Raw genomic sequence first — 19,003 nt, 5'->3', positions numbered from 1 at the left:
GGATATAAAATGTAATACTGACATATAATAGGATGGATTTGTGTCTTTTTTCGAACTCAAGTATGTAACTATAAGTCTGTTATAAATTACATCCTAGCCTATTATGGTTAACCGCTTCTGGGGTCAATTGTGGAGGTCAATTTTGCTTTAACCACTTCAAGACAAGACTTTTTCACTCCACTTTGTATGACAATTACGCTGCACACCAAATTACATTTTTTTTTTAAGACCAACAGAGCTTTCTTTTGATGGTATTTAATCCTCATTGTTTCTTTTGCTATGTTAAAGGAAAAAAAAAAGACATATATATATATATATATATATATATATATATATATATATATAATTTTATTTTTTTTTGATTTTTTTTTATTTTATTTTTTTTAAGTATTTGGTTTTGTTGTAAAACTTTTCAAATAAAAAATATTTCTTCATAAATTTAGGCCAAAGTGTATTCTGCTACATTTTCTTAAAAAAATAACCAGAATCAGTGTATATTATTTAGTCTGTGTGAAAGTTATAGAGTTTATAATTGATCAATCCTGATGGGCCATCACTACATCTAATTTCTTCGGGCCCTAAAACGCCAGGACAGTACAAATATCCCCCAAATTACCCTTTTTTGGAAATAAGAAAGTCCAAGGTATTTAGAGTCATTTTTTTTAAGCTGTATTTTTTTGTCACATTTTAGTTGTCATTTTAACAAGTTATTTCTCATACCCAGCATAGGCATACTTATAATTATATCCCAAAACACATTCTGCTACTCCTCCCATGATGATGTATGGTGTTACCACGTGTGAGACTTTTTCACAGCCTAAACAAACAAGATATATGGGGGGCACACTCTAAAAAATGCATAAAGATGGTGCTGCCATAAGACCATACAACAGAACAAAAATATTACAGCGCACACGTGCAAAACTAACATTTACCTCCAGCAAGGCTTTTTAAAAACACATTTTCAAAAAACATTATCAAAAAATATGGGGATTTGGTCACACCACACCATGGCTAGTGTAGGAACCACTAATCATGGGGTACTTTGTCGCAGTAAGTGGGCTTAAGCACCGTATAGCAATATGGTGTGACCAAATCCTCATATTTTTTGATATTTTTTTTGTGTTTTTAAAAAGCCTTGCTGGAGGTAAATGTTAGTTTTGCATGTGTGCGCTGTAATATTTTTGTTCTGTTTTTCGTAGCCTAGCCACGTAGAGAGGCCCAAAATCCAAGGAAGCACCTTCAGGCGTTCTAGGGGCACAAATCTAATCTAATTTCCTGACTACCGCTCACATTTTTGGAGGCCCTGGAGCACCTGGACAGTGGAAACACCTACAAACTGACCACATTTTGTAAAGCAAATGCCCCAAGGTATTTTCTAAGAGGCATGGTAAATCTTTTGCAGGCTTCATTTATTTATTGCAACATGTTTTTTTTTTACACAGTCATCAATTTTAATAAGATATTTTTCACACACATGATGGGGCATGCGTAGACCCAAAGCACATTCTACTGCTCTCCCAAGTATGGTTTACAATATGTGTGATACTTTTTAAAAGTTTGGACTGGTTATGTACTGGATATTGTATCTTGTGTATCACACAAACCAGCCAGTTGTATTAAAACAAATGTACTGTAATAGTCGCCTCTATACGAGTGGTCAGGGATTATAGCCTAGTGAAGTGTCACCTATAGCAGTCCCCTTTGCTGCAAGCCAAGCCTTCTTGTAGGCAGGTAGTGGTTAATGCTGCCCCAGGTGTGAAGGAAACGGTTAACCTGTTTCCTACATTTTTGCAGAGTTCCGCATCTCTCCATGTGCTGTAAATAAAAGGGGGAGGGCTCTGCCCACACACACACACAGTCTGTATGGGAGAGAAGCCACAAACAGCCAGCAAGATTCCAGCAAAGCTGCTACTCACCTGTATCCAGGAGCCTTCCGCAATGTAGGGGAATTGCTGGAACCTGCAGTCTCTCCTGAAGACAACAACCATGGACTCTGCCAAAGATGGACTCTTTCCTATGCAGGTATGCTGGGGCAGCCACAAGCCTGAGTTAGGGACCAGGGATGTTAGGGAAATGTTTGCACCTTATTTCGGACAGTTGTCTGTATGAGTCATTTATGTTCATTTACTCAAGTAAAGCTTTTAAAACTTTGCCCGGCATGAAGTTACCCAAGGGGTGTAATGCAAGTAACCGGCAAACATAGGGCGCGGGTCACTACACAGAACGGGGCATGCAGATAATGGTACAAGAGTTTAAATGTGGGAAGATACAGTGATTACCAAGGGTAACAAAGGTCTCTCTGGCCTGTCGTTAGGCGTGTGGCAGATAAGATAGATTCTTGCACTAAGGGAGATGTCAGCACTCCTTTGGCAGCGATCCATCGGGCCCTTATCCTCTGCACCATCGTGCCCTTATCCTGTACACATAGTTAAAGTGGTTGTAAACCACCATAAGGCTTACCTATAGGTAGTGGAAATATCTCCTAAACGTGCGCTAGGAGATACTAACCTTGTAGTGTGCCGATGATGTAATCGGAGCATGTCCTGTGAAGAAACAAACCTCTGTGCCATTTCTTCCCTCGTATGTACCGTGACTGACGGCTCCAGCTTGTGTGCGTGGGAGTGACGTCACATGGCTCCGGCCAGTCACAGAGCCCCGGAAAAGAAGAGGGCAGAAGATGGATGCTTCCACCAGCGGAGACAGCACAGCTTTGATTGCAGGTAATAGCCACATAATGGGCTAGTGTGTGATGTATACTAGCCCATTATGCTTTTACTTTGCAGGGAACGACAGAGGAAGGGAAACCCATCAGGGTTTACTTCCTCTTTAAGTGAAGTGCACACATGGAGTCTGCGCTAGGTGCATGGTGGGACCTCATGCTGTTACTGGTAGTGAGGTAGCAGTGATACAGTAAACAGGTGGAGAGAGCAAAGGCCCTGCGTGTCCCACCTAATTTCACAAGTGACCGTGGTGATGTATGGAAACGTTGTGGGAGTTTATTTGCAATTGGTTGGTTGTTCCAGTAAAGGTCCTCCAGGTGTACAGCAGTGACCCGGCCTAACCAGAGTGCCTAACGTAGACCAGAAGAGCCCAAGCAAGGGGAGCCCTCTCATGTTACCCTTGCTTGGCACCCAAGAGGAGGAGAACCCTACCCTTATATACTGGTATGCAATGCAATGTGTTTTGGCCAGGATGTACAGGAGGATGAAGAAAGGCAAAAAAATACAGTTCTTGTAGTTCCAGGAGGGTAGCTGTCAGTTGGATGTGCAGAGGGGTCAGTTTATGTGCTGGTAGAGACATGGTAAGCAACCAGGTAAAGGATCGGTCCAGACAGCAGGCACAAACGTGGTCAAGAAACAGGCCAGGGTTAGTAAAAGTGGCAGGCAGAAGCAAGGCTGCACTGGTGTGATGGTGATCAGGATCACTGTTGCTGGCTGCACTGGTCTGGTGAAAGTGAGACTTGTGTAGTGGTGATTAGAAATGATTAGGAATGCTGCTGCTGACTTATACTGGCCTGGTGACACTAGGGACTGGTGTGGCAACAATCAGTGCCGAGGTGATCAGAAAAACCGTTGCTGGCTGCACTGGTCTGGTGTGATGGCAATCAAGAACACTGATTATAACTACACTGGTCTGAGGACACTGTGACTAATGTGGTGGTGATCAGAGACACTCCGACTGGCTACACTTTTAGAGCTCATTCATACATGAAGTTTAGGGGTGGTAAAACCTTTGGGGTTCAGCCACGGTTTTAATACCCCTTAACTGCTACCCCCTTTAGCTGCAGAGTTAGAGTTTGGGGGTGTATACATGCCATGCCTGTGATACATTGCTTTGCAGCTGTGCAGGAATTATATCCCCTGTATGCTCACAGATTGTGACCCATTCAAGCAAATGTGGGTGCTTGTATGGAGTCCAAGGGGTTAAAGCTGGCAGGGATGAGGCGATACAATGCCTCCTCACCACTTGTCAAATGCACCCTAAAGACAGATGGCTCTTCAGAGAGCATCATGACTGTGCATGATTCCTTATGGTAACACTGGTGTGGTGGCGATCAGGGCACTGGGACTGGTGTGTCAGTGATCAGGACACTGGGACTGGTGTGTCGGCAATCAGGGTATTGGGACTGGTGTGGGGGCGATCGAGGCACTGGGACTGGTGTGGCGCTGATCAGGGCATTGGGATTGTGTGGCAGTGATCGGGGGCACTGAGACTGGTTGCGGCGTTGATCGAGACACCGAGACTGGTGTGGTTGCGATCGGGGCACTGGGACTGGTGTGGCGGCGATCAGGGCACTAGGACTGGTGTGGTGGTGATCGGGGCACTGGGTCTGGTGTGGCGGCGATTGGGGCACTAGGACTGGTGTAGCGGTGATCGGGGTGCTAGGACTGGTGTGGGGGGGCGATTGGGACATTGGGACTGGTTTAGTGGTGATCAGGGACATTGTGACTGGTGTGGTGGCGATCAGGGACACTGGGACTGGTGTGGTGGCTATCTGGGACTGGTGTGACGGTGATCGGGGACATTGTGACTGGTGCAGCGGTGATCAGGGATATTGTGACTGGTGTGGCGGTGATCAAGGACATTGTGACTGGTGTGGTGGCGATCAGGGACACTGGGACTGGTGTGATGGTGATCTGGGACATTGTGACTGGTGCGGCGGCTATCAGGAACTGGGACTGGTGCAGCAGCAATTGGGACACTGGGACTGGTGTGGCGGTGACCAGGGACATTGTGACTGGTGTGGTGGCAATCAGGGACACTGGGACTGGTGTGATGGTGATCAGGGACATTATGACTGGTGTGGTGGCGATCAGGGACACTGAGACTGGTGTGGCAGTGATCAGGGACACTGGGACTGGTGTGGCGGTGATCAGGGACATTGTGACTGGTGTGGCCGCTATCAGGAACTGGGACTGGTGTGGCGGTGACCAGGGACATTGTGACTGGTGTGGTGGCGATCAGGGACACTGGGACTGGTGTGACAGTGATCAGGGACATTGTGACTGGTGCGACAGAGATCGGGGCACTGGGACTGGTGCGGCGGCAATCGGGACACTGGGACTGGTGTGGTGGTGATCAGGGACATTATGACTGGTGTGGTGGCGATCAGGGACACTGGGACTGGTGTGGCGGTGATCAGGGACACTGGGACTGGTGTGGCGGTGATCAGGGACACTGGGACTGGTGTGGCGGTGATCAGGGACATTTTGACTGGTGTGGTGGTGATGACCAGGGTGTGGGTACTGTGATAAAGGAAATAAAAAAATAAAAAACATCAGGAGCTTCACTAAAAATTAGTTAAAGAGGGAGTCCACCTAAAAAAAAAAATATTAAAAGTCCGCAGCTACAAATACTGCAGCTGCTGACTTTTAATAAATGGAAACGTACCTGTCCCAGGGTCCAGCGATGTCGGCAGCGGAAGACAAGCAATCGCTCGGCTCTTGGCTGCTGCCGCCGCCATTCTCATTGAGGGGATCAGTAAGTGAAGCATTGCGGCTTCACTTCCCGGTTCCGTAGTGCGCATGCGTGAGACGCGCTGCGCATTGTAAGTGGTCCCCGCTATCTCCTGGGACCTGTGTGTTTCCCCTGGAGACACCGGGGGGGCATGCGGGAAGAGTCTATTCCCGAAAGTGGGTGCAGATACCTGTTACAAAGTTGCCAATTGTGGCACCGGAGGGGGCGGGAATCAAATGAGCGGAAGTTCCACTTTTTGCTTTAGAAACGCGCATTTGAATAAGATCGATTGGATCAATCAGATCAAATTGAAAGACCAATCACAAAGAGTAACTACAAACAGGGTAAATAATGAGTGAACATAAATAATAAATAAATTAAAGTCCTTGAAATTTACAAAGGAAAAAAAAAAAAGGTTTGATAAAACACCATGTGATACAATCTTCAGTGACTTCTTATAACACAGCGTGTATCCTCCACCACATAGAGTGCAAGCTTACCAGCTGCACAAGCTGTCTGAACTAGTGGCTAATACCCAGCCAGGGCCTTTGATCCTTCCAGCACCTCCGGTGTCCCATAAGCCGAACCTTGCAGGGGACTTGGAGTATATCCAACCACAAGAATGACCTCGTGTGAATATTATGTCAGTAGAAAAAAAATAGAAGAGAGTTGCATCGGTAAAACCGGGTGGTATTTATTGTATTAAAATCTGTGCTAATAGGCAGAGAATGCACAAATAAAAAGTTCCATTAAAAAAAGGTGGACGGCAAAATAGTACAAATACGCCCGTACAAGAGGGACGTAAAACAGCGCGGTGACGTCAGCGCGTTGCTCCTCCCGCGATAAAGGACACTGTGACTAGTGCAGTAGTGTTTAGGGACACTGACTGGCAGCACTGGTCCAGTGACATTGTACTGCTGTGGGCAGAGTCTGGCTTAACGTGGCACCTGGACAGACTGCACTACAGCGACTATCACTGAAGCGCTGGACGCTTCAGTTGTTTGCCTGTTTTAATCAACTTAAATGTGAGTGGAATTGTTTTTCCCTAATAAATTGGGCATCATTTCTTAAGATATTTGCGTAATGAGCATTGTTATTTTTCTCTATCCACATGATTGCTGAACTGCATGGGAATCTAAATACCTGTTCATGATTGGAGAGATTTCTGGTTCCAGTGTACTGCTTGTGAGGAGTAGTGGAGCAGAGTGGTTTTACTATTTGTACATTATCGTTGCACTGATGGTAAGGGTCTGTCGTGTTGGGTGACGGTGATGGGACCCCTACTATCCTTATCTCTGCTGAATGAGGTGGAGGGAGATCTGTTGTGGATTCACTGAACTTTCAGTATCTGTTTTGGACTTTTACACATGTATGTGTTACTTTAAATGTGTTTATATATAATTTTTTTGCTTTGTGCGCCGCATTTTCTTTGTTTATACTGCTGTGACAGTGACCACAGACAATGGCTGGTGGCACTGACATACAAGATTATCAGAGCAGTTGGCCTTGTACATGACCACAGCAGCATAGCTCCCAACTGTCCCTGATTTGGAGCAATGTCCCTCTGTCCCTCATCCCCCCTCATTTGTCCCTCATTTTGGTCTGATCTATATAGATGTATATAAAATGCACTTTATATCTATCAAAAAGTGTTATCCAGTGCTTAGCTTTTCATCTGATTTCTAAATTGCTGCATTTGTAAATTCCAAAAGCTAAAATAAAGGAATAGTAGTGCTAAAAAAGCACTTGTGGGTTTAACCAATCTTATTTTTTTGTACAATTCTCCTTTAAGTGGTGTGGCAAGGGGTGTGTCCTATGCCTGCATACTTTTGCTGATAGGTGTCCCTCATTCCCATCTCTGAATGTTGGGAGGTATGCAGCAGTCACCGTGAAATAATAATAATTTACATACTGTCACCAGAGCAGTTCAGTGTCACCATAGTGCCCATTTTTTGTGCATCACCTGCATACGGCAGCCAATCCATTTGAATGAGCTGCCCTACGTGCAGTAAAACGCGACAAAGTAGCTCGTGTATTTTTGTGTTGCCAAGCTTTTTTTAACCACACGTTTAAAGCAGATCTTATTGCACAATAAATAGGTTTCTTTTGGGTGCCATTAATGATGAATGCAATTTTTCACATGATTACAGAAGTGTGAATGCAGGCTATGGGTTGGCTGGGGGCGGCATATTTGCCTACAAAGCATTGCGTATGTAATCCCCCATGGGACTTTATAATATCCAATAAAGTTCTCTCATCCTTTATTTTATTAAGAAAAGGAAATTTGCACCGATCTTATTTCTGTCCGGAGTCGCCGATTGGAGTAAGGATGATTTTTAACACATTTCACGCCACAAGGCTGGCCCTTTGTTGGGAGGAATAATGAATAAAGTAGGTAAAACCTCAGATGTCTTTATATAGAACCAGCTGGGAAAATCGTTCTTCGGTAATTGTAACTTCTACTATAAAATTCTACTTGTACATGGAACCCCACCACAAATATTCTGTCTTTTCGGGCTTGCAAAGTGCAGCGTTACAACTTTGTGGTCGGGAAATTACAGCCTGTCAATAGCCGGGGACATTGGTGTCTATTTTTGCGTCTATTTTTGCCTGCCTTGTGTGCGATCCTGCTCTTTCATAGTGAAAAAAGAGCTTTTATTTTTGGCAGAAGATGACGGGAGTATTTAAACGTTATGAGGAGGAGCCGGGCGCTGACATTCCGGTGGGTCGTTTGAGCTAGAAGGGGAACGGAGATCCAGTTAAAGGGAATTTTTTATACATTGGATTCTCTGGGAATTAATATTAGTGGACAACATGTCGATCGCACACAGAGCAGCGGAGTATATGCTATCGGATGCGTTACTGCCCGACCAACCGCCGAACAAGAAAGCCCTGCGACTGGAGTTACCTCTGGACCGTATTATAAAGTTGGTGACAGTCGGTCTGCCATTGTTGCTAGTTTCTTTAACATTTGCCCGGGAAATGTCTTCAGGTAAGTGACCTATGTACAACCGAATTTGTGTATGACAAAAAGCTAGCAAGTCCTATTCAAATAATTAGCACAATCTTCCTTATATCCTTACCCACTATGATCAATACCAAATCAATCACTTTAAAGCGGTATTAAACCCAAAACCAACAAAGTAATATATTGCAGCTTACCAATCATTAAATGTGATGGCTGCTTCAGTTCTCCCTTGATCTGGCCAGCAAAACACCTCAAGTATTAGTGAGACACTACTCTGGAGGAATAAGAACAGGGAGCACAACAGCATTGTCAGTGGGGGGGGGGGGGGGGGGTGTCAGTGCTAAATGTATTAGAAGATTTAGATACACTAACAAATTGAATCCAAACTCCAGTTCAAACCTTATAATCAGTTACAACCAACAGTTATTTTCACCCTGCCAGTGCTAAATGGTTTGTCTCAGCTATGTAAACTGATGCGCTCTGCTGGAGAGCTTGAGCTTGTGAGAAGCAACAGACTTGCTGGCTGGGTCAGCATATGAAAATAGAAAAAAAAGCCTTAAAAAGGAAACTAATGCAGCCATCACATCTAAGAACTGGTAAGCTGCAATATAAAAAATTTTTGCTTTTAGGTTTAATACTGCTTTAAAGAGGAAGTAAACCCTGATGAGTTTACTTCCTCTTTCATTCCCTGCAAAGGTAAAGCATAATGGACTACTATGCATCGCATAGTAGTCCATTATGTGTCACTTACCTGACACAGGAGCCAGCGAAGTCACCGCTGTCCCCTGTAGTCCGGCTCATCCATCTTCTCGGTGGGGTCTCGCAGCTCCGCCGCTGTCATTCAGCGAATGCCGCGATGACGTCACTCCCGCGACAAGCGCGGCAGCTCAGTCACTGAAAATGCCGCTCTCAGTCCTATGCACCGTAGACAGCGGTGCCTGTGTTCGGGCAAATATCTCCTAATCCTATTCTTGGACCTACAGGTAAACCTTAATCTAGGCTTACCTGTAGGTCAAAGTGTGTTGTAAGGGTTTACAACCACTTTAAGTAAAGCAGCCTTTATCGCTCACTATTGTGCCTATAATCAGGGCTGGTGCAAGGATTTTTGACATCCTAGGCGAAACCTCATTTTGTCATCCCCCACCTTGGGTTCACCCCCTTTGCCCTGTCCATGTATACCCCACCTTTTTAATGATGTACCCAGAAAATGTAGCCTCACCAGCGCCCATCAGTGCAGCCTCACCAGCGCCCATCAATGCAGCCTCACCAGCACCCATACAATACAGCCTACCAGCACCCATCAATGCAGCCTCACCAGCGCCCATCAATGCAGCCTCACCAGCGCCCATCAATGCAGCCTCACCAGCGCTCATCAATACAGCCTACCAGCACCCATAAATTCAGCTTAGCAACCCCCATCAAGGCAGCCTCACCAGTTATATAGTTACATAGTTGGTGAGGTTGAAAAAAGACGCAAGTCCATCAAGTCCAACCTATATGTGTGATTATATGTCAGTATTACATTGTATATCACCTGTATGTTGCGGTCGTTCAGGTGCTTATCTAATAGTTTCTTGAAACTATTAATTTCCCCCCTGCTGAGACCACCGCCTGTGGAAGGGAATTCCACATACTTGTCGCTCTTACAGTAAAGAACCCTGTATGTAGTTTAAGGTTAAACCTCCTTTCCTCTAAATTTTAATGAGTGGCCACGAGTCTTGTTAAACTCCCTTTTGCGAAAAAGTTTTATCCTTATTGTGGGGTCACCAGTATGGTATTTGTATATTGAAATCATTTCCCCTCTCAACCGTCTCTTTTCCAGAGAGAATAAGTTCAGTGCTCGCAACCTTTCTTCATAATTAATATCCTCCAGACCCTTTATTATCTTTGTTGCCCTTCTTTGTACTCGCTCCATTTCCAGTACATCCTTCCTGAGGACTGGTGCCCAGAACTGGACAGCATACTCTAGGTGCGGCCGGAACAGAGTCTTGTAGAGCAGGAGAATTATTGTTTTATCTCTGGAGTTGATCCCCTTTTTAATGCCTGCCAATATTCTGTTTGCTTTGTTAGCGGCAGCTTGACACTACATGCCATTGCTGAGCCTATCATCTACTAGGACCCCCCAGGTCCTTTTCCAACCTAGATTCCCCCAGAGGTTCTCCCCCCCAGTGTATAGATTGCATTCATATTTTTGTCACCTAAATGCATTATTTCACTTGTTTCTACATTGAACCTCGTTTGCCATGTAGTTGCCCACCCCATTCATTTGTTCAGATTTTTTGCAAGGTTTCCACATCCTGCAGAGAAGTTATTGCCCTGCTTAGCTTAGTATTGTCTGCAAATACAGAGATTGAACTGTTTACCCTATCCTCCAGGTTGTTTATGAACAAATTAAATAGGATTGGTCCCAGCACAGAACCCTGGGGGACCCCCCTACCCACCCCTGACCATACTGAGTGCTCCCCATTTATCACCACCCTCTGAACTCGCCCTTGTAACCAGTTTTCAATCCATGTACTCACCCTATGGTCCATGCCAACGGACCTTATTTTGTACAGTAAACGTTTCTGGGGAACTTTGTCAAATGCTTTTCCAAAATCCAGATACACCACGTCTATGGGCTTTCCTTTATCTAGATGGCAACTCACCTCCTCATAGCAGGTTAATAGATTGGATTGTCAGTAAAAATTAGGAACAATGGTCTGGCAATTACTTGACTGGGTTCCCTAAGTACCCTTGGATGCAAGCCATCTGGTCCTGGCGATTTACTAACGTTAAGTTTCCCAAATCTAATTTTAATTCTGTGCTCTGTTAACCATGGAGGTGCTTCCTGTGATGTGTCATGAGGATAAACACTGCAGCTTTGGTTACTGAAGCCCCCTGAATCCCTCGTGAAGACTGAGGAGAAGAATAAATTCAGTACCTTTGCCATCTCCCCATTATTTGTAACCAGATGTCCTTCCTCATTCTTAATGGGGTCAATATGGTCTGTCCTCCCTTTTTTACTGTTTACATACTTAAAGAATTTCTTGGGATTTTTTTTTTGCTCTCCTCCGCTATGTGTCTTTCATGTTCTATCTTAGCTGTCCTTATTGCACCCTTACATTTCTTGTTGCATTCTTTATAAAGTCTGAATGCTGATGATGATCCCTCAACCTAGTATTTTTGAAGGCCTTCTCCTTTGCTTTTATATGCATTTTTACATTGGAATTAAGCCATCCAGGACTCTTGTTCGCTCTTTTAAAATTATTACCCAGTGGGATGCATTGGCTAATAACCTTATTTAATATGCTCTTAAAGCAAACCCATCTCTCCTCCTTGTTTTGTTCCTAATATTTTATCACAATTGATGCCTTCTAGCAAGGTTCGTAGTTTAGGGAAGTTGGCTCTTTTGAAATTCAGTGTCTTTGTATTCCCCTTATGTTTCCTATTTGTGTGATTTACACTGAAGCCAAATGACCTGTGATCGCTGTTACCTATATTGCCCCGTATTTCCACATCCGCAATACGGTCTGTACAGTTGGTAATCAGTAGATCCAGTAAAGCTTTATTTCTAGTTGGTGCGTCTACCATCTGACCCATAAAATTGTCCTGCAAGACATTTAGGAACTGGTGAGCCTTAAATGAATGTGCGGCTCCCTCCGCCCAGTCTATGTCTGGAAAGTTAAAATCCCCCATTATGATAACACTTCCCATCCTTGCTGCTAATCCAAATTGTGATAGGAGATCTGTCTCCCCTTCCTCCCTCAGGTTAGGGGGCCTATAGCATACTCACAGTGTTATTTTCCCCTTAGCTTCATCCCTTTGGAGCTCTACCCATAAGGATTCCATCTCCTCCCTAGCTCCCTTAGTGATGTCATCTCTCACATTCACTTGTACATTATTCTTGATATATAGGCATACCCCGCCCCCTTTTTTACCCTCTCTATCTTTGCGATAAAGGGTATACCCTTGAATGTTTGCCAGCCAATCATGAGAGCTGTTGAACCAGGTTTCTGAAATTCCCACAAAATCCAAATCCTCCTTGTACAACCGTATCTCTATTTCAAACATCTTGTCCGCCAGGCTCCTGGCATTGGTGAACATGCCACGTTCATGCAATCGGTCGCATATTATCCTCTTATTGGGTGTTCTGAGGGTGTTCTGAGATTGCAACTAGGACTTTCTACTATACTTACCTTAGGTTTATGTGCTTTGGTCAACCTACTACTAATGCTCCCAATACTACCCTTTGAAATATGTTCCACGTTGACTATCTCTACCTCTGGACCCTCCCCCCATTGCTTAGTTTAAAAACCCCTCTAACTTTTTGCCCATCTTCATTCTCAGCTGATCTGCACCCTCCTCAGTTAGGTGCAGTCCGTCCCTTCTATAGTACCGGTTGACTGAGAAGTTGGCCCAGTCCTCCAGGAACCCAAACCCCTCCTTACTACACCAGCTCTTCAGCCACTTGTTTACTTCCCTGATCTCCCTCTGCCTTTCTAGTGTGGCTCGATGTGCCAGTAGTATTCCTGAGAATACTACCTTGGAGGTCCTTTTCCTCAATTTAGCTCCCAAGTCCCTAAAATCATTCTTTAGGACACTCCATCTGCCTCTAACTTTGTCATTGGTGCCAAAGCGCACCATGACAGCCGGGTCTTCCCCTCATAGTAATCTGTCCACCACATCTGTGATGTGCCGAACCTGAGCACCCGGTAGACAACATACATACTTGGCCTCTCTGCCCTTCTAAGAATTGAGCGCCCATTAAATACAGCCTACCAGCGCCCATCAATGCAGCCTCACCAGAGCCCATCAGCGCAGTTGCAAGAGCAGCTGTTCCAGAGCTTAGTAAATGAGTAAAAGCTCTGTTGATTTCCAACATCCAATCATGTGCAAGCAAAAATGCTTTTTTTTTTATTTTCCTTGCACGTGATTGTGTACTTTTTAAGAAGTGAAGCTTTAATGTACTAAGCTCTGGAGAAACTGCATTTGCAGAGTGCAACTGCACTTTGCAAAGTGCAGTCTATTTACCTTTAGTAAATCAACCCCTATGTGCGAATGGAGCAGTGGCTGCCTGCTGATGTTGAGACTTAGTTGCTTGCTGCAGAGAGAAGAGAGTAGGAACACCAGTGGCCGGGCGCCCTAGGCAGCATTGCCTAGTTTGCCTAGTGGTAGCACTGGCCCTGCCTATAATGTTAGCATTTTGTATGTGTTGCACAGATATTCAAATTGTACACACCAGCGAACGTGCACTATGTGCCCCTTAATATACAGTATGCCCAATGGTGTGAATGAGCCCTTATCATCCTGAAATCATTTTCCTTTTCCAGGTTCACAAGTAATCTGCTTCCCTCCAAACAACTTCTCATTGAAGCAAACGCAGTTTGTAGATAAGCACTGTTGGCAGTCCCTGACGCACCACGACTTCACCGATGGTGGACAACACATTGTCTCCTCCCTGTGGATCCACAAGGTAACAACAATTCTGAGAATGAAGTGCTGACTTTTGTACCGACAATGCATTCTACACTCATCAGCCATACATAGGACAGCTCATTTCCATGCGCCCTCACATCTAGAAGGTCTTTGTAACAAGGAAAGCTGGCCTTCATATCTGCCAGGAGGTCAGCTGATCACATCCATCTAAATAAACATATTATTTGCTGAGATTAAAGGGTCAGTCCACCAAAAACTGACAATTCAGTGTAGGGGAGACTCTGCCAACACCGCTGCCCACTTTACATGGAACCAGCGGACTCCAGACAAGGCTGTTAGCCCTGTCAAAATCCGCCCGAGGACCAGCAGCGAGGCTGCCTGGATTATGAGTCATTTAGCCGAGACACCAGGGACTGCATCCAGTCTAATCCACACATGGACGGACGGACGGCCAGCCATTTAGACCAATCATGTAGAGGGCCGCACCTAGGTCCTGCGCATAGGGGGAAAAAAAGAAGAACGCTGAAGCTGTAGGTGGGCTCAAATTTATGTGAGTTAAGTCCTGGAGGCATGGGGGCGGAGCCCATAGCCAGCTGTGCTGACATGGAGCCATCAGGAAAAACTGATTACTTACTGAGATTAAAGGGTCAGTCCACCAAAAACTGACAATTCAGTGTTTGGAGGATGATAGAACTTACCTGATTGTTTCTTCTAGCTGCTGTGGACTGCACACCTGCTATGGCCATTATGAGGGGCTCACACCATCCCTGTCCTGAGTGCCCAAGTCTGTACATCTGCTGTGCTCATTACAAAGAGCTCCCACCATCCCTGCACTGAGTTGACATTACGGCACTCACGTCTGAATAAATGGCATGGGCGGCAGTTCCTTCAGAGCGCATGTGCCAATGATATTGGCGCATGTTTAGGAGATATTTACAGTACCTATAGGTAAGTCTTATTCTAGGCTTACCTATAGGTACAAAGCATACAGGCAGGTTTACAACCTCTTTAACCACTTGCAGAACACTGACCCGCATTGTAAAGCGGATGGGCTGTCCGCACAGGCAAACCGACATACCCGTACGTTGCTGCCTGCGTCCTGGATTAGATCATGCGCATGTAGTAAAAAAGTAGCACATAATACACACATTGTTAAACCGATTACACACTATTAGTTTAGTTTTTTGTCAGCTCCTGTCGGAGCCACTGTAGTAACCATGCAAAGTTAGTTCAGAGATCTCCTCCGCTGAGCTTTTTTGTTCTGACAGGGGGCGGCCGCCCGCCAGAACTCTCTGGTCAGCGCTCTCTGCCATTGGCTGAGAGCGCTGATCGGGAGTCGGTCAGATGCTGGTTTTCTAGCATGCTTTTCCAACAGAAGCCAGCTGGCCTCTGTCAGAAAGACGGACATACACACAAGCCGAATGTTGACCGTTTTTTTTTTAGATGCTATAACTTAGTAAATTAATATACACGTATTGGGATTTTTTTAGTAGCAGCATACATTTTGGCCTAAATTTTTTAAAGAAATTTGATTTTTAAATGTTTTTTTATATCAGAAAGTAAAATTGTTTATTTTTCAAGATGTTCGGTCTTTTTTTTGCTTAACCAATAAAAAATAAAAACCCCAGTTGTGATCAAATACCACCAAAAGCATTTGTTTGAAAAAAATATATATAAATGTTATTTGGGTACAGTGTTGCATGACCACGCAATTACCAGTTAAAGTAGCGCAGTGCCAAATAGCAAAAAATGGCCTGGTCATGAAGGGGGTAACATTTTCCCGTGCTGAAGTGGTTATGAAAGAAACAAGGTTGCCATTGCCAAGATGTTCACCCTGTCCTGTCACTTTGCAGGTTTTCCCATTCACGCTGACAGTTGTGGCTATCGCCATGTACCTTCCAGTCATACTTTGGAAGTATATCTCCAGGTCTGCGCTGTACACTGATCTCCTCTTCATTATCGACGAACTGGACAAATCCTACAATCGATCCATCAAGCTGGTCCAGCACTTGGTGAAGACCCACAGGAGCTGTCCTGACCCGCAGCTGTTCTGGGAGGAGCTGAAAAGGTGCTGTGAGCATAATAGAGTTAGGTTCAAATTTGGGAGTTGGTGTTAGGTCTAGAATATAAATTAGAATTTCCATCCCTTAGTATTATGTTCTACGATTAATCATCAATGCCAAACACATACTGTAAGGTTGCCCCAACTTTGTAAGAGGAACTCATGAATGAAAAATTTGGTGGACATCATCTAATACTATGTATAGATCAATCACACTTCTTTTTCTTAATTTTTAGTGCCCGCCACGTGCGCTACTTTGAATACCCTCTGTTGGAACGTTACCTGAGCGGCAAACAGCGTTCCCACTTCATCGCATTCACCTATCTCTTTCGGAACATTCTCTTGCTACTTTTCATTGTCATTACCTGTTTCTACCTTGGCTTCTTCCACCTCAGCGTCTTCTATCAAGAAGAGTTCAACTGTCATATCAAACCGGACTTTCTTGCATCGGACACTTCCTCTTCCACATTTGTCAGATGTAAACTGATATCGCTGACCATCTTCCAGCTAATCAGTGTGGTCAATGCTGCTGTCTACATCCTCTTGGTTCCGGTGATATTGTACAATTTGACTAAGCTCTTCCACTGGGACAAACAATTCCTGAATGTCTATGAAATGCTCCCAGCCTTCGATCTTCTGAGCAAGAAGATGTTGGGTTGCCCTATTAATGACCTAAATATTATTATTCTGTTCCTTCGGGCCAATATATGCGAGCTTAAATCATTCAGTCGCTTGAGTGTTCTCTGCTCACTCAAGGACATGTCCAGGAACCGGGAAAACATTGACACAGTGGTGGACTTCATGACGTTGCTGGTGGGAATGGAAGAGGACAGTGAAACCTTCCTTACCTCAGGGTATGATGGGATCATAACAACCAACGAGCTTCAGTCACCATCAAAAGTGGAAAATATCGGTAAGAGTAGGCTTTCCTAAATCTGGCCTGTATTGAATCCTATCGGTTTTTATAGTCATCTGAAATTAATAATGGATTATACTGACTAATAAAACACTACCCTGACAAACCTCACCCTACCATAAAAAGCCTAATCCTATTCTTAACCCTAATGCAACCCTCACTCTATCCCTACAAAACCTGATCCCAACCTAACCGTAATCTGCTCCAACCATAAAATACAAAACATTTTTTGGAGAGCACAAAATCCAGCTGGACCCCCTCCATTTGACTTCCTCCACGATTGATAATTTCTTCCGGGAGTCTTTCTTTGTATTTCAGATTAGACCCAGATACGTCACTCCAGGAGGCTCCTTTGGTTCTCCCCTGAATATTTCTGACTAATTGCTGACTTTGACGTGCTCCTTACTTTAGTTTATTGATTGCCTTCTGGAATTTATCTGCCTACTTGATGTACCTCTTGTACGATGTCATTGGCTGTTATGTATGAGATGTCTATGATATATTGTATTTGTTGTACATCTATTAAAAAAAAAAAAATGAACTTGAAACCCCCTTACCCAACACTAGCCTAACTCTACGCTAATACTTACTACAAACACCCTGCAAAACCTAACCCTAGCCTAACCAAACATAACCCTACATTTTAAACCTACTCTAACCTTCCAACCCTAAAAATCCTAGGGATTTTTTTTTTTTTTTGAGGTTTAAGATAAAGGTTAGGATGGAGTAGAAAAACAGATAAAAAATGATTTAAAAGGAACGCATGTCAGAATAGTCATCTCTGGGTATCATTCCTGAATTTTTCTGGATGTGCTCAGAGCTTTTCCCCATGAAATGGAGACAAATTATTGTAATACAGTGAGCCAAAACACATTTTATGCATTAAAGTGCTGCAGGATCCCCCCCATACTTACCTAAGCCTGATCTCGAACCAGCAATATGCAGGAGAGTAGCAGCTCTCTCACTGGGAAGATTGACAGCAGCGAAAATCATTGGCTTCTACTGCAGTCAATCAAATCCTGTGACTAGGAAGCAGGACTGAGTTGCACTGCCTATGTCTATAGATGCAGACGGGGCAGCTCAGGAGTGAGCCCGCATGAATGCCCCTATAGAAAGTGGTGGTCTATGGTGGGCACCCTCCAAAGAGGAGCAGCCAGCTAAGCCGGCAGGGCACCCCAGAAGAAGAGGATCAGGGCTGCTCTGTGCAAAATCATTGCACACAGCAGGTAAGTATAAAATGTTTATTATTTTAATTTAAAAAAAAATATTGAAAATGATAGCTTTACAATCACTTTAAGCCTAGCCAATTGTTCGGTTTTGTCTCACTTTTTATATAACAAGAGAAGAAATTATTATATTTTCTTATCTTTTACAGAAATGTCAAGTAAAGTGAGCAGAAAATAATCTATAGAAGAAAGAACTCCGGTTATCAGCATCTTTATGTTCTATACGTTTTTTAAAGTGTTTTTTTATTTTTATTTTGTAGAGCAATGTGTGTTTATTTAAAGTATAATTACAGATAAAGCAAAGTAAGATCAATTTCATGGAGCAACACAAGATAATGTGGATTTGTGTCTTTGTTCCTTTAACATGTACTGTAAAGTCGCACAATCTACCTTTCAGAAATCTAAAGTCTGTTTTCTTTTATTTCCTTTGGAGTGGTGACAACAGATCTTCCCTGAATACCTCGTTGCCAAAGGTTTCATGAACCACAGTTGAAGGCAGCCATGTAATGTGGGGTTGTGTGATATACTGTAGCAAATATGCACATTAATTACCTATTCTTCAACTCTGTCAACTTTCCCTGGAGCCCTACTGCATAGAAACAGCGCTATGAATGTTGGGAGATGTAGTTTGTAGACCTGTCTCTGGGGGCAGAAGCTTTGCAAAAAACTATGGAGATCAAGCTTTAGGGCATCTTATTTGTTTTAAAAGTGCAGAATTAGAAACTGTTGCATATGTAATATGCAAGAGACAGATACCTCACTTGTACTTTAAAGCAATTCTAAATGACAACACATGGCCTATAATCACACGCATAGGTTGGACTTGTGTCTTTTTTCAACCTCACCTACTATGTAACATTTTTTATTTTCTAAATATAAAACAAACATGTCATGCAGTGTTTTTTTTTTTTTTTTACAAAGCGCCCCTGCTCCTTCTCTTCTAGGGTCCCCCA

The 19,003-nt window shown here is 43.9% G+C and overlaps 2 protein-coding genes across 2 annotated transcripts in view; both read left to right on the top strand.

Moving 5' to 3' along the window:
* LOC143934302 (large ribosomal subunit protein uL15) overlaps positions 1–19,003 on the top strand; it is a 122,199-nt gene that overhangs the window by 26,802 nt on the left and 76,394 nt on the right. The gene's annotated exons all lie outside the window — the stretch shown is intronic.
* On the top strand, positions 8,186–18,942 carry PANX3 (pannexin 3). Its single transcript, XM_077457767.1, has 5 exons — positions 8,186–8,452; positions 13,741–13,883; positions 15,700–15,914; positions 16,145–16,821; positions 18,200–18,942. The coding sequence occupies exons 1-5, from the start codon at positions 8,275–8,277 to the stop codon at positions 18,226–18,228; spliced, it is 1,242 nt and encodes a 413-aa protein (XP_077313893.1). The 5' UTR covers positions 8,186–8,274; the 3' UTR covers positions 18,229–18,942.

Source organism: Lithobates pipiens, unplaced genomic scaffold (genome assembly GCF_037356315.1).
Source record: "Lithobates pipiens isolate NorthernLeopardFrog02 unplaced genomic scaffold, aLitPip1_a1.2 Scaffold_27, whole genome shotgun sequence".
Classification (NCBI taxonomy): Eukaryota; Metazoa; Chordata; class Amphibia; order Anura; family Ranidae; genus Lithobates; species Lithobates pipiens.
This window is presented reverse-complemented; position numbering and strand designations above follow the sequence as displayed.

Coding starts and splice junctions, on each gene's coding strand:
- PANX3 (XM_077457767.1), top strand. CDS start 8,275: ATGTCGATCGCACACAGAGCAGCGGAGTATATGCTATCGGATGCGTTA. Junction 13,884..15,699: donor CCTCCCTGTGGATCCACAAG/GTAACAACAATT, acceptor GTCACTTTGCAG/GTTTTCCCATTCACGCTGAC. Junction 15,915..16,144: donor TTCTGGGAGGAGCTGAAAAG/GTGCTGTGAGCA, acceptor CTTAATTTTTAG/TGCCCGCCACGTGCGCTACT.